This window comes from Epinephelus moara, chromosome 13, assembly GCF_006386435.1.
Source record: "Epinephelus moara isolate mb chromosome 13, YSFRI_EMoa_1.0, whole genome shotgun sequence".
Classification (NCBI taxonomy): Eukaryota; Metazoa; Chordata; class Actinopteri; order Perciformes; family Serranidae; genus Epinephelus; species Epinephelus moara.
Genome location: NC_065518.1, coordinates 23,940,672 through 23,956,848, shown reverse-complemented (window position 1 = coordinate 23,956,848; position 16,177 = coordinate 23,940,672). Strand labels below are relative to the sequence as shown.

Sequence of the window (16,177 nt, the reverse complement as noted above, 5' to 3'; positions counted from 1 at the left end):
CTAGTGAAGCAGTATTCAGCAAAGGAATCTCTGAAGTTAGCAGGCAGCTTAGTGAGCAGTGTGTCAACGTGAGAACCACACAGCAGCTCTGGAGATGAGGGGCCTTGCGTTGTGCTTAACATGCCCACTAGTGTTCCAACTGATGCTGCAAAATCCTCAATACCTTGATAGTCTCCGGCCTTCACTGGTGGAGCGTTCAGGATGGCATTGAGTTCTCCCTGCACAAGCTGTCTGGGCTGACCATATCTTTGCATGAGGGCTTGCATGGCAGTAGTATATGGTGTTGCACTGTTGATGAACCGCTTGGCTATTTGAAGTGCAGCAGGGAATCTGAGGTGGTCGAGGAGGACTTGGTACTTATAGTCTTCGCTTAAGTGTCTGTGGGGCTCAAGAACACTGTCCAGGCCCTTTTTAAGCAGCAGGAAGTCACTTTCCACGGTGCACTGTATACTGGTCGTGATGGGGCAAATGCAGTCTGGATCAACCGAGCAGGAACTGCAGAGACTGCAGGTGGCACCGGTGAGGTAGTGGGAGTTGGTCGTATCACGTTGACTGGAGGCACAGGTTGTGCAGGCGGGGCCAATGCTACAGGGGGTACATGGTCAGTAGCTGCTGATGAAACAGAGGCTACAGAATCCACACGTCTCATCTGTGAAATGGGATCATCCGCCAGCTGTGCAGAAGAAGCTTGATCCACAGCCTCTGTCAGTATAGCGGAGGGTGCAGCGTGCATTGATGAGGCAGCAGCTGTGTCCTGATCTTGAGAGAGGGGCACTGTCGAAGCTGGAATGTGTGATGCAGGTGGATCCTGTGCCATCCTAGTGGGACAGGGACACATGTGGATTCTCTCTAGATGGGGAAGACTACCGTACTGAGACATATCTGCAGCATATTGATGTGAGCGATATGTGGGGTGAGTATAGCCACCCTGGGGGTGAGGAGTTAGTCTTACATTGTCCATTTCAGCCTCCAGCTCTCTCATTAGGTGTCCCATAGTCTGCCAGCGTGCCTCTAGGCGCTGAAGTCTATCGTCAGGGCTCTCATAGGGCTGATATGTGGGCCCTGGATAGGAAAGGAGTCCTCCCATGTTGGGTGGTGCTACGTATGGAGATGTTGTCGGCGACACTGTCCTTGTTATGGTGGGATGAAGGGGTAGGAACGGATAGCTGAGCTCGTAGTCCTCCAGATGTCCGGGAATGCGTCGCACCCTGCTGGGACGGGGACTCCGTGGCGGCTGTCCATCATAATATCCTCTACTTGTAGCCATAGCGCAGCTTGTGTACCTCCGGCTCGAAGGACCACTTGTGAATTATATTTTGAATGCTGGCGTACACAGTCTGGCCTTAGTCTTCTGTCAGAAAAACTGCAGCTACTCCAGAGGTTTCTTTAACCCTTCTTTAATGATTTCACACAGCTTGGAACAGTGTACAGGATATGTACGTTGTGGTTTCCTGAAGCATACAAATAGATAAACAGTAATTATATTAGTATGGTACAGAAATAAAGTCATATTACTGTCAACTGAACAGACATGGGATACTACACAAAGAAAACTGGCCACACGGGGGCGCCTCAGACCACATTGTTATAATGTAACACACAACAACTGTAAGAAATGTGAATATCGCCAGATGTAGAGCCCATCCGCGGTAGTAAACACTTAATCAAAACAGTATTATATGTTTAGAACACATATATAAACAAAGACGGACATATTAACCAGTCTGTGGCCATATATCTACCGTAAACAACTCCGTGTGCTAGAGTACTGATCATAACACGTACATCAGAAAACAGCATAACAATAAACACCTACTGTAAACTTACTTTGCACTCACGCACAACGGACACACGGTGACGGCGGGGGTAGTTATGACGGTACTCCGCTTAACGCTTTCATAACCGTAGAGCAAGTGTGAGGCACTCCACAGGTGTTCCACCAGCCCAGCTGCCTTTGGGGCTGTTCTGTCGTCTTCGTGTTCCCTCGGGACTACTCGGGTCCTTCCGGTGACGTTCGGCTCCTCCCGAACACGGCAGAGCAGGGACGTTTGCACAACTACCCTGTTGAAATTCGTGCACTACGCCAATAAGTACATAGTGCACATAGTATACTACATGGAAGTGTATCAGCGGAAGTATGTGATTTGAGACACACCTTGGTGTTTAGGTTTTGAGAGGACACCCTAGATCAGGGGTATCAACCGTGTGGCGAGTGGGCCAGAAGCAGCCCACCAAATGGTCCAATCCATCCTACTGGAAGACTTTGCAGACCTAAGATTGACGCACTTGTGAAGGCTAACAATCGAGCTACGCTGCCAGCGTGAGCAACACGCGTGCTTTGTGGAAGGTCTTGATTTTGTTTGTTTGTTCGTTCATTTTTTGGTGCCCATGTTAACAGACTAGAGCAGCCACACTGCCCCATGAGCAGTGCTACTCAGGTGTGGCGCGGCTGCGGCGCGGCTGCTGCTCAGCTGTGGAACCTAAAGAGAATAGGAGTCTCGCCTGATGTAATGTTTACTGTTTACATTTTAACAACAGTTTTGTACAGTTTTTACTACAGTTCTAATGTATTTATCTGTCACAGACATGAAAAAAATATAAATATTTCTTTCTAACTCAACATTTCCTGTTTCCATTTCAAAATAAAAGCCCATCTGACAACGTTTCTGTGGACATTTGTTAACACTTTTATTGTGAAATATTTGCATGACCATTTTGTTGACAATGCAGTGGCCTGCACAGCTCCAAAAATGAGTGAAGCACCAGCTTTTAATCGTGAGAATACAGCAGCAGTGAGCGCTGGAGCAGCAACACTGTCTGTGTGAACACCGGATGCATGTGAGCCACAGCAGTTCAGTGAGGTAACTGTCATGCACTGCTCACGCACAGTGTGGCCAGGAAGTAAGACATGCCAGGTATCAGGAGCAAGTTAAACAATGAGTGGCCTACTTGGTGTAAAAAGCTGCTTCAGAAGCATTTCTATCCTGACCAGAGTATAGTTCTCTGAAAAAAACAATCAATATTTGTCGCAGTGATACGTGCAAAATATTGTCAGTCAGCTGCTTCAGTACAAAATAATCTGTATCAGACTTCAAAATACTTCTTTACATTGAAAGTAAGGGAAATATTTGGAGGTGTTGCTATTAATAGGTTATTATGCAAAGGTTTCACAGACCAGCTCATTTGAGATCAGATTGGACTGTGTGTGGCCCATGAGTTAAAAAGAGTTTGACATCCCTACTCCAGATCTATTTACATAAAAGACTAACTATCTGGTGAGGAAAAAGCACGTCTGCAGTGACTAAGCTCACTATCCGGATATCCAGGAAAAGAAAGGTTAAGAGGGCAGGGTGTACAGATGGTGTTCAGGTCATGGGGGGACTGGTGGCTGCTCGCCTGAAGGTTGAACATGCTTTCTATCAGACAACAATCTGGAGGCTTTCAGAGCAGTCTGGACGGTGCAACAATCTGGAGGCTTTCAGAGCAGTCTGGACGGTGGATGGGGATCTGTGCTCTGTTGGGGAGACAGGAGAGTCGTTGCTTTGTTTTTGATTTAGAAAATGGTTGGAGAGTCGTTGCTTTGTTTTTGATTTAGAAAATGGTTGTTTTAAGGTTATTCTTTGTCTAGAAAATGGTTGTTTTAAGGTTATTCTTTGTCTAATTTTGTTTGTTTTTCTTTACTCTATTTATGCACTCCTGAATTTGTTTGATTTGTCATAAGGGAGCCATGAGGCCTAATTGATTAATAATAATAATAATTAATAATTCCTCCAGGTTCTCCAGCTTCCTCCCACAGTCCAAAGACATGCACGTTAGGTTAGTTGGTGACTTTCAGTTGCCTGTATGTGCGAATGTGAGCATGTCTGCCTCTATGTGTCAGCCCTGTGATAGTCAGGCAATACTCTTATACTCTGTTACACTTATTTGCCAGATGTAGTTACTTTCAAATGCATATTTTACATGGCATAGAGAGAATGGGCCCTCCAACAATGTGCTGGGTGGAGAATGGGGCCTTGTGAGTGATTGCAATGATGTTTGCTGGGTGATATGTATGTTAGACGATATGTGCACGATAGCTTACACTCTGGGGCCTGTCATATTAGCGTGCACTGGGGCCCATTATAACTACCTTATGCCACTGCATGAAACTATTGGTCCGGTCATTGTTGGCTTGTGACCCCTCGTGAATAAGTCTGGAGAAAAAACAGGAAGTGCTGCACTGGGTCACTGTTGGTGATGGTAAAAAAAAATCAGGTGCTCTTCAAAGGTAGGGCAAGTAGTCAGATAAAAACAATGACTGTTCAGCTCACTTAATGTAGAAATCTATGGTATAGGTTGGCAGTCTGAAAAGCAACCAAGGCATTTTGACTGTGAGTAAAAATCCTGTGTGAATATATGGTTCACCAATGTGCTGCGACTTATAATAAATATTTCGCATAAAGCAGAACTTTTCCCACAACCCCATAATGATCTCACACGATGTATTTCATGACCTTTTGGATGGTTCTTGACCCTTAGGTTGGGAACCATTGGACTAAACTACCTTCATATGTGTATGCACATTAGGTAAACTTAGTTCCACCTCCGGGTTAACAGGACACTGTCAAGTACCTGTTTTTCTTCTACTGGATCCCCTCAAGGACGTGTTCTTTCCCTCCTTTTATTTTGTTTATACACAAATGAATGTTGGAATAACCACGCATCAAGATTTGTCCTTAGATACGCAGATGACTCTGTTATTGTAGGTCTTCCTCATGGATCAGAATATGATCATGGCCCAGTACTGGATGAATTTGTTAATTGGTGTGACCAGGGTCCCCTCTAAAGCTTGGTCGATTGTCTCAGACTCTCAACATCCCCTCCATGTTGAGTTTCGGATGCTTCCATCAGGGCGGAGGTTTTGCCTCCTTAAATGCAGCACTAATCATCACAGATCATCCTTTGTTCCATCTGCTATCGCTTATCTTAACCTGCAGTGACCACTAATTGTCCATGATTTACCCCCGACAGTGTGTGAGTCTGGATCCTGTGTGTTATGTATTGTACTGTCTGTTTTGTTTTACTTATGACTACTGTCTGTATCCCAAATTGCCCCTTGGGAACATTAAAGTTTTACCTTACCTTACCTTACCTTACCTTACCTTACCTTACCTTACCTTACCTTACCTTACCTCAACCAGTACAATGCTTCTGACGCAGTAATGCATCAGTACGGTCTAACAGTTTTGTTGTATCAGTACTTTTACTTTAGTAAAAGCTTTGAAAATTTCCTCTGTCACTCAAAATTAAAACCACATGTTTCATATGAATGGGGTTAGCTATGTAAAAGAGAGAAATAGTCACATGTAGGGCGCTGATTACCTGACAACCACAGCTCCTTGCATAAGGAGAACCTACTGAACAAACCACTTCAAATGGTACAACGTGTTTTGGAAATAGAACAGTCTTTGCTGGTATCATATGCTGATGTAATGCACTGACGTTATAGTCTGAAACTGCCTGTGAGACTGGTAACCTAGTTACAAACATCTTCTCACATAATCACTTGAATACCAGTGTTTTTATTGACACGCCTTTATCTGATCCTTAATGAAGAGCAAATTTCTACAACTGAGCTCCTCGCTGTTTTAAAACACCAAAATTGAACAATGTTTACCTGGTGAATAAAACCAGACTCTTTCTACTGTCATAAAGAAGTCCCTGATTGACTGTGTGATTTGGAGCGTGGTTGGACGCCGTGTTCAAAGCACAGTGGTAAGTCTTCCAGTCTGCACACCAGGCTTTATTGACCTTTCACAGCCAGGCAGGCAGCTGTTGCTAATTGTTTACCACCACATCCTGTTTCTCTACTGCTTCCTTTATTGAAGAGACTCACCTACACTCATAATGATTTGTCATGTTTTTGACGGCTGGGAAACTGTTAGCCTTAAATGGCCTTGACGCCTCTGAATCTTGGTGTAATTTTGTTTTTATGTAAACAAGCAGATAGCATAGTGTATGTTCTGAATTTTACAAGAGTAAATATAACTGCACTGATCTTATCCAGTGATTGAGTTCTGTATTTATTGAATTTATGACCCGGAGATTGTACACACTCCATCACCCAGCAAAATATGATTGAACACTGAAATGTTTTTAGGTGGAAGTACACTGATGTCTGCCACTGAAACTTAAGTGAAATGTTTTATGTTGAATAAACATCAGATTTTTCATTTCCATCATGACACTGAATCAAAACTGGTTCGTCCATTATCTAAAAGGAGCCTGGGATTGAATTCTAGTTTATTTTGACATGTTGACACAATGTTACGCTGATTAACTTCAGTGACACCTCCAGAAAATGTTCACAGGGGTGGCTAGATAGGGCCCCAAGACTAAAAGATATAACTGAATTTCAGGATTTAGTTATGCTGTTGAAGTAGAGGCTGGTTGAAAACCATGTCAATATGAAGAGATAAGGAATCACACACTGATATACTTTGGTTTCTTGTTTTAATTATGTGATGTGCATAGACTATTATCAGTACAACTAACAACAGTCCTGTTTTAATATGTATCCGTATAAACATGTTAGGCGTTTTTTTTGTTCTTCAAACAGGCTGAATGTCATTTTCCTTGAAAACACAAAAACATTGCTTTAATTTGAAGGAGTATATTGATTGCAAGGAACAAAACATTTACTGGGAGCAAGTTGTCTTGAGTTTCGGAGAGACTCAGTTACCCATAGAACCCATTTTCATTTGGATATCTTGAAGTGAGTGTTCAAGGGACCCTTGTGAAGATGGTCATGTCAGTTGTTCCCTCACCAAAATTTAGTCTAACTTTGAAGCATTATTTAGCCCCACTCCAAAAAGCTATGTTGACATGGTTGGTATCAGTGGATGTCTTAGGTTGTCTAATTTTACAAGATACCACTTGGCTCAAGCTTACACAACACAGTACTATTGGCCTCCTTCTTTCAGGACACCGCTGACTAACTACCTTCTATGACACTTTATTTATATGAATATTTCATGCAGGAGAGACTTGCTGTGAGAGGAAAGAATATCTATTTATATGTGCACATAAATACAAGAAAAGTGAAAAGTGGTAAAGACATAGTAGATTAGGAAAACCCCCGATGGAGTCTAGACGCTGGTGGTGGTGATGAGATGAGATTAAGAAGTAGCTGAGGATCTGGATGTGAAGAGGAGTGCTTGAGCCACGCCAGATCACCATCAAATTTTATAGCTGTTACAATAAATGGACCAATTTACCAAAACTGTATTGCAGCTAGAAGCTGACTTAGCATTTTCCTTAATTAAAGAATTTAGCTTTTTTACTCAAGGAGATGGTGTGACTCTCCCTCCTCTTCGTCATTTTCCTCCAAAAATGACTCTTAGATGCTTTCCTAATTACAGATTTAGTCATCTAAAACAAAAACAAGTTGCACACATCACAGTGAATGAAATAAAATTTGTCCCACACATCCCTAAGATGGTTGTTACCCAAGCCTCATTTGGTTCAAACATATTTTGATAAGAGAGTTGGCCGCATGAACATTGAGATCATTTTAACTCTGACTAGAATTCAATGTTTAATTAACAACTGCTATCAGCGGCAATAAATAAACCAGAGAACCAGAGGACATCAGCATAAATGAGAACAAAATGGGGGCATGAAATCATACTGAGATGCAACAAAAATTGATCACACCTTTCCGGTGCTGGTGCATGGCACCCCCCACTCATCAGCTTAACTGATATGAGATAATTAACTCCTCACTCTTCGTTGCTTAATTAACTTTCCAAATAAATAAATCAACAAATGTCTGACCCAGCTGCTTGGTGACGTCAACCTACTACAACCAATCCGAGAGCTTCTACAGACACCTTTTTTTGGTAATCCTCTTTCCTAAGAGGAGCTGTCCGATCAGCACCACACTGCGCGCTCTGTTTGGCCAGAAATAACACAAGCCACATTAAGCGGGCTTACACTGACCGAGTCACTGGTGATCGGATTTTCTGCTCGGAATTTCTTCATTTTGCTCATCAGGCATGGCGCTACTCTGTAGAAATAGTTATACGTGATGTTTTTGGGTATACCTGTGTGGGGTAAAGTTTTACGCACCAAGAGTGCTCGGGGTTCAGTGTTTGGCTTTTTACTTTCCCTTTGACTTTGCTTTACGGTAAACGCCGCCGGTATGTTTTTACTCCTGTATGGATTGTTATGCTTGTGTGCCCTGAGCTGCGGTCAACCACCGAGCAGCCAGGTGGACGATGGAAAGCGATACATCTGCAGGGCGATACCCCTCAGCGGCGATGCCAGCTGCCCTGTGACACTGTTACCCGAACTAAACGCCGGGAGCCAGGAAGAGGAGCTCAGAAATACTGTCATGCAGCTGCGAGAGACAATTTTACAGCAGAAAGAAACGATTTCCAAACAGATAGGCACCATCAACGAGCTAACCACCAAGCTGTCCCTCTGCGCCTCAGCCACCGACGAGGGAAAGTATGAAAAGGGGGCTCCCTGGGGCAAAGAAAAGCAAAACACAATGGGGGATGTTCCCAGAGATCCAAATGACACCATCGACAGTCTGGGAAAGACCATGCAAGGGCTCAAGGACCGGTTGGAGAACTTGGAGGTAAGTCGGAAACAAATGCGCACAGCGTGCCCTCAGTGCCAAATCCGTGCGTAAAAGCACAGTTTGATTCTCGGAGCGGATTTATAGGATTACCACACCATGCCCACTCACTGCTCTGTAGGAGACTGGCTCTTCTGAGAATCATTAGGTAAAGTATGGTGGTGATCAAACAGAAGTATCCGTGACAAACAGATTAATTGTTTAATTGGACAGCTTTAAACTTCCTATTACGCACGGCCGATTATGTGACATGTGTGTTATGTGTCTTGTATTATGCTCGTCCGACCAGTGCAGTGCTTTAAAGGGGAACACCAGCTAAATTAAAAAAAATCCAATCTGTTATTTTCATAGCATAGGAATTTTCAATCAATATCTGTGAACATGAGCTACTCTTTGTCAAAGCCAGAAACCAGAGAAGCAAATGTCAAACTTATGATGTCATGAAATATAAAGTCTGAATCCACGGGAGAATGATTTTGTGGACCCACAGAATGTTTGTTTTCTTTTTATACCCAGATGAGCTTCATTCTATTGTAGTGTTCTCACTTGTAAAACAGAAAATGTACCCATATATTCAGAACAGTCCCCTGGGTGCTCTTGGTGTCATCTACAATATCTTTCCCAATTAATTGTTTATGGAGGAGCTTCAAACTTTATACCCTATGACATCACACATTTGAGTTTTAGCACTCCAACTTTTTGATTTGGATAGTTGTTTACTATTTTTTAGACTGTATGTTTGAGTTTTGAAAATGGGCATAGTTCTAGTTTAAAAAGAATGCTGGGGACGGATTTTTGCCACACTTACATAAAAGTATAAATTAAAGTTCTCATAAAACAGGATTGGAAAACTGTCCAAAACCTCATACAGTCCTGAAACTAGATTAGGAGACTTGTCAATCCATCATACAGAGGTACGTCATAGAGTTGTGATGTAAGTCACCACTTGCAGGAGTCGGGGATCGAGGGGGCTCAATGTCTTTGACCATCTCTGTGCACTTCCTCCTCATGTTGTCCTGTCCATCCTCCCCTAGCAACAGCAGCTGCGGGCCAATGTATCCGGTGCTGCGTTCCCCAGCGAACTCCGCGACCTGCTGCAGCGTCGGCTTGGGGAGTTGGAGAAGCAGCTCCTGAAGAAAGTCAGCAACCTGGAGGAGGAGAAGAGCATGCTGTCCAATGCCACAGCCGCCTACAGGCTGAAGACAGAGAGCACACTGAATGCCCTGGTAGAGAGGATCAGTGAGCTGGAGAAAGGTAAAAGATGTCATTCAGCAACTGTTAAATTCACATCAGCATAAGTGTACAGATAAAATCAAGGGAGCTATTGTTTTGAGATAATCAGGTGGGTAGTAGAGAGGAGGAGTAAATTGAAAACGGCATTGCTCAGAAGGAAAACATATAGTATGAGACAGTACTATATAAGGGATGCAACCTGATATACATCTAATGGAGAGGAGGCAGAGGAAGGCACGCAGGGGAATAAAAGAGTTGAGGGGGTTTGATGAATCAGAGATGGGGTGGCAGACATGAACAGTTTTTATATAAAAGGGTCCTTTGTTGAGGTTTTACGTCACGTCTGTCTGTGTATCAAACAGAAACAGAAGTGAGGCTGTTGTTCCCTTGCTTTCACCCCGTAGCAGTGATTAACGGTTTAAGGAAACACCTAACAGCAAACCTCTCCCATCCTGTCCCTTTCTCTTCTGTCTATCTCTGCGTCACTACAGGAGGAGGAGACTTCAAGTCCCCAGAGCAGTTTAAGCTGTCCCTTCCCCAGAGGACCAACTACCTGTATGGCCGCATCACCAAGAGCCTGCCAGAGATGTACGCCTTCACACTCTGCATGTGGATCAAGTCCAGCGCCAGTCCTGGCATAGGGACGCCTTTCTCTTATGGCGTGCCGGGCCAAGCGAATGAGATTGTGCTGATCGAATGGGGTAACAACCCAATAGAGCTGCTCATCAATGACAAGGCAAGAAGTTTATGGTTTCCTAAACTGACTTAACTTTTATGGTTATATGATAAAATGTTTATGTCCTTCACCACTCAAATTGTGTTTTTCTTCAGTTTATGCCCCCTAAGATGTCTGACCTTGACTTTACTGACTTGAATCTGTGCAAAGTTTGTCACTAGAGAAGTGTTTTCACATTCCTCTACTGAAGGGGGCGATGTCTGTTCAAATGTTCAAATATACGCCAAACAAACTAGCTAAGTTACGTAATACGAAAGCAAATTGCTGTCTAATACAGGGTAAATATACCTATGGGGAAACAGAGACTTTGACACAATACCAACAAAGAAACCAGGAACCTCCAGCGCAGAGCAGAGTTAGCGTTAGCATAGTTGAACGTTTTGACATCAAACATGACAGAGTGAGCAGTTTTTGGGTGTAAACCGGACCCTGGAACTTCCTTCCACCATCTACCAAAAACCCCTTCGTAGCAGATATTATTGTATGTTTTACAACCACTAATGTTGTGTCAGCCACTGCCAGTTAGCCTACAAGCTAACAAACTAACTAACCAAATAAATGAAAGATGCTAACTACACTTGCAGTTCTGATACTAATTTTGGCGCACAACAGACTCCGCATCTGAGTCTGAGTCTGACTGAGGGTCAAACATGTATGGCTGAATCTCTCTAAAGTCTCCTAACACTGATGCTAGCCATTTTGATACACACTGCTCTTTCACTGGCCCACCTAGCATGAGCAGGGGCCTGCATTTTTCAATGCAGGAGAAAGAAAAGATCTGCTTCCAGCCCCTTTGATTAGTTTTATTTTAAACTTTTGTGTGGGAAAACAACGGTACACGAAATATTTATGATAGCAAAGTATTTTTACATGCTTAAAAAAAAAATCTAGAGGGGAACTTTAACTTCAGCATCACAAACTATCTCTTATTACAGCTTGTACAGTTTTCCTTCAGCAACCATGTATATGTAAGCAAACCACAACTTAACATTGTATTTGACCACAGGTCGCCCAGTTGCCTTTGGAGGTACGTGATGGAAGGTGGCACCACATCTGCATCTGCTGGACCACACGGGACGGCCAATGGGACGCTTACCAAGATGGAGAGAAGCTGGGAACTGGCGACAACCTGGCAGCCTGGCACCCCATCAAACCCGGAGGGGTCATCATCCTCGGGCAGGAGCAGGTACGGAAGTGCAGTATGTGTTTGACAGCTATGTCATCACTCTAACTCTTTTGTCCTGGTCAAAGAAAGCAGCCACTTACCTGGAATTACATCACCAACGCCTTTTCTTCCATATTCATTTTTTACACAAAGTAGAACGCTAATAATGCAACATCAACTACCTAGTGCAGCACTTTCACATTATCACAAGACAGACACTTCCAAGTGTAATGTCAAGTAGTTCTGTTAATAAGCAGTGTTATTTACGGAGCGCCTTTGCAAACCGCAGATGGAAACAAGAAAATTGAAGCCGACCTGAAGCAGCGGTAATAAGATGGTGACAGGTTATCATGGCAACACAATTAACAGGACAATGGTAAGCCTGTCACCGCCCACAGATGCTGAGGTCTCCCTTGGGACCAATCTGTGCATTATTAAAAAATGTCAGAGTGAGCTGCATCAGTCTGTCAACTTCTGTGGAAATCAAATCAGTGTTTGAAGGTTGTTCTTATCAGGAGGACATTTTGTAGCTACGTGGCGGACAGCGAAGTGTGAAAAGCAGCAAATTCAAATTAAATCTAATGGATTTTTGTTTTCACAACTGAATGATAAATTGTGTTTTTAGCCACAGTACCAGCTCTGAGTGGTGATGTCAGTCTATCAGTCCACCACTATGGTTCAGACAGAAATATCTCAACAATTATTGGGTTGATTGCCTTAAAATTTTGTACAGACATTTATGCTCCCAGAGGATGAATCCAAATGACTTTGGTGATGATCTGACTTTTTATGTAGCACCAACAGCCAGTTAAATTCTTCAGTTATCAAGTAAAAAATCTTAACATCTATTAAACTGCTTGTCATCAAATGTTGTACAGATATTCATGGTTCCCAGATGATGTGCCCTAATGATATTAGTGATCCTCTGACTGTTTTTGTAGTGCCACAGTGAGGCTGACATTCGTAGTTTTGCGTTAAATGCCTGTATTGGCAGTTTAAAATCATATGCACTTGCGATTATGTCACAGTCACACTGCCTTTTATTACGCCTATAGACCTTGTCTTTTTGTCCTTCCTGTGTGAAAGTGTTTAACTGTTGCATCACAGTAGATGTTTTTAGAAGCAGTGGTGGAATTCAACCTTCAGCCTCCTAGCCAATGTTACTGTAACCAAAGCCGTGGAGTTCAGACACATAATGTTGTGAATCCACAGACAAAACACTATGTGTTTAAGGACACCTGTCAACAACGTTCGTGATACATGCCTCTGTGTATAAGTGCCTCTTCTGAACCTCTTTCAGTAACTCCCTTTGTCAGTCTGACAAGGTGGGAGACGTGGATTTGCAAATACAAACTCTGTTTATTGCAGTAAAAAATCAGAAAAGACAGATGCTCTCAGTGAATTCATGCTTTGTATTTTATTAAGAGAAAAACTTCCACAACAATATCTGAACAGCTGTTGGATTGATTACCATGAAATTTAGTCCAGACATTCATGGCCCCCTCAGGATGAGCTGACATCACTTTGATGATCCCCTGAGGTTTTATGCAGCTCTGCCATCAGGTCAAAATTGTAGTTAGTCCAATACTTTGGTTTATGACCAAATTTATGAATACTCATGACATTCTCATCAGCCATTGTTCATTTAGTCCACAGTATGCAATACATACAGATTGAGTGTGTAGTAGGAAGTACGTTGTAGGTGGTATGTTAGCATGTAATTCCAAATACAGCCATAGCGTGCAAAGTGGGGTATTCAAACATTGTAGTGGCCATCCTATCAGTGGCATCTCGGATATTTATAGACATTTACACACGTTGCACCATTTTAGGTGCTTCAACATCTGCAGCATTGAACGAAGCAAGGAATAAAGGACTCATTAAACCCAAACGTTTAATGACCGGTCCACCCATAGTCCCACAGACTACTTCCTCTATCTCATAGAGGTGATCACCTTTGATTATATCGTTGATGCTTTTCAAATTCACATCCTGCTGTTTATGGCCCTTACAGGACGTGGTGGGCGGGCGCTTTGATGCCGGACAGGCCTTCGTGGGCGAGCTGAGTCAGGTAAATATTTGGGACCGTGTCCTGAAGCCGGTTGAGATCCAGTCCATGGCTAACTGCAGTTCTTATATCCCTGGGAATGTGATCTCCTGGCTAGCGACCAACGTTGAAGTTTTTGGGAGAGGAGCGTTCAAGCGGCCTTTGGAGATGTGTCAGGAGCGACTGCCCAATGCTTAAAACTCATGTCTGCCTCTGTGTAGATTAGCTGGTGTTTTCATCCACTCAGCATTATTTTATTGTCTGATCTTACTGCGAGGCAGTTTATGGACTTTACATTAAACACTGAGTTGTAAAAACTTGATTTTATCTGCTTTGCACAAAGAGATATTTACGGTTTATGTGATGGCTGGTGTCTGTTTTATTACAACTGGCGATCAAAGGGCAATGTACTAACATTTCAGTCTTCGCCATGACTAAGGTACTTCAATCCTTCAAAACACCCACCACCACGGTAAAAGGTCCCCTCAGGTATCAGTGCTAAGACATAATATACATCATCATCCCCACACAGTCTCCCACACACCCCTCCCTCCACACTCTGAAAGCTCTGAAGTAATGAAAATCCACTCTAGTCTGGCACAGACGCACGCATGTACTGCTACTACTACAAGGTCCAGAGTCGCTGACAGTTCGGCGTTGACATGTGAGTTGGTGTTGCGTGCAGTGTGGGAGTGAGGAAAGATTACAGGTCTGGCTAATGTTATGTCTATTCCTTAACTAGGAAATGGGCTTAGTGCCAGCATCAATCACATATCCGATCCTGACATTTTCAGTCATTTTTAAGGGGAAGATACCTGGAAAAGTACAATTTTGGCCCTTTATCTGTTATGCGTTCAAGCTGGTATTGGATTATTATACAATAGGCTTAATTTTCTGGTAGAAATACTATTGTTAAATTAGTTTTCCAGCTTTGATATAAGTTAAAACTAGACCTTGTTGGGAAGCTTTATTCTTGGCATACGTAAGTCATACCAGTGATATTAGTGAGTCTATCACAGTGCTTTTTCCTTGCCTTTTTCCCATTTGAACAAAACCTGTTTAAATGACAAATCATGTTGGAAATATATTCATAGCTTTAATGTTGTGATATATTTTTACTTGTACCACTGTTGCAGTGGATTGTCTAACAAAGCATCCGGCAGAAAATGTAACAGATTCGACTGATCAAAACTCTCAAAAATGCTTTTTTAAAAAATGTACATTAATCATTTGTATGTAGAGTGTAATTTTATATTGTGTCCATGTGTCTCAGTGTCCAAAAAAAATAGTTTTTATATGTCATGTCTGTTTTGAGCACATCTATAAGGCATTCTCTGTCTTGTCTTGTGGCCTTCATATGGAGACTAAAGTGCCATTTCATGTTTTCCAAGTGTTGAAAATCATTTGCTTTGCCAATGAATGAAAATGTGGAAAATAAAGAAAAATGCTGCTGCAAAATAAATTTGCAAATGTCTGTGTTTTATCTGTCGGCAATTACATTGCAAGTTTCCTGCTAATCAGTGCTTTCTGTAGTCCAATTTACATAAAATTGGTGTTTGATTATTCGCTTAATGTGTGATAGTTCATGTTTAGTGGGAAATCTACATCAGTTTAAAACCACATTGCCTCATGTCAGCAGTATCGGTTAAGCTGGTGCGGTGACGAGTGACATGAGTTAATTACACAGGCTGAGCGGGATCTTTAGGCTCAAGGCTTGGGTCAAGACAACAACAACAGGTGTCCTGGGTGGCATTAGCGACACTTAACAGATGAGAGAGGTTGAAAGGTCGGGGTGGCGTCACATTGACAAGGCAGCTCTTTTCAACCACATAGTGCTCTGACAACTCCTCAAGTAGGGCTGAAACTACGTGTTTGTTAAAGGATATATAAGCTCTAATAAAATCCAGCCTAATAAAATACTTTAAGCAGCTCATTAAACGCAATATGGGCTGCTGAATCTGAGCAAAACTGAACAAGCAATTAGATAAAATGTGCAATGAAGGTTGTGGGTCCATATGTCTGTCAAATGCATCTCTTTGTCTTGGGATAATCAAAAGCAGTGGCGTCCCAATGGCCCCCCTGGTGCATTTGCTGCTGTGCTATGAATTGCAGGTTCTTTAGAATTCATGGTGACTGGCTGAATTTGCATTAACCGCTGTGATCGCAACGTTGCAACACCCTGAAATGACGGCTACATACTTCAACAGCTTAATTAAATTCCTGAAATTCAGTTGCAGCTTTTGGTTTATGTGTGCCAACCAGTGACTTTCAGTGGCCCATCTGGCCACCCTTATGAAAAATTTCTTGGGCTGCCACTAATTAGGAGAGCAAACTTGTCACCTTTTAGCAAAACATCATCATTTTGAATGCAAG

General features: G+C 42.7%; 1 protein-coding gene across 1 annotated transcript; it reads left to right on the top strand.

The window, feature by feature from the left end:
- The first annotated feature begins 7,927 nt into the window (after positions 1–7,927).
- On the top strand, positions 7,928–15,257 carry nptx2b (neuronal pentraxin IIb). The gene is made up of 5 exons (XM_050060086.1): positions 7,928–8,623; positions 9,658–9,877; positions 10,348–10,592; positions 11,599–11,778; positions 13,772–15,257. The coding sequence occupies exons 1-5, from the start codon at positions 8,183–8,185 to the stop codon at positions 14,000–14,002; spliced, it is 1,317 nt and encodes a 438-aa protein (XP_049916043.1). The 5' UTR covers positions 7,928–8,182; the 3' UTR covers positions 14,003–15,257.
- Positions 15,258–16,177: the final 920 nt, after the last annotated feature.

What these genes read in the sequence shown, in the direction of transcription:
- nptx2b (XM_050060086.1), top strand. Translation starts at nt 8,183, where the DNA reads ATGTTTTTACTCCTGTATGGATTGTTATGCTTGTGTGCCCTGAGCTGC. An exon ending in AGCTGCTCATCAATGACAAG is followed by an intron (nt 10,593 to 11,598) that starts GCAAGAAGTTTA and finishes ATTTGACCACAG; the next exon opens with GTCGCCCAGTTGCCTTTGGA. An exon ending in TCATCCTCGGGCAGGAGCAG is followed by an intron (nt 11,779 to 13,771) that starts GTACGGAAGTGC and finishes TGGCCCTTACAG; the next exon opens with GACGTGGTGGGCGGGCGCTT.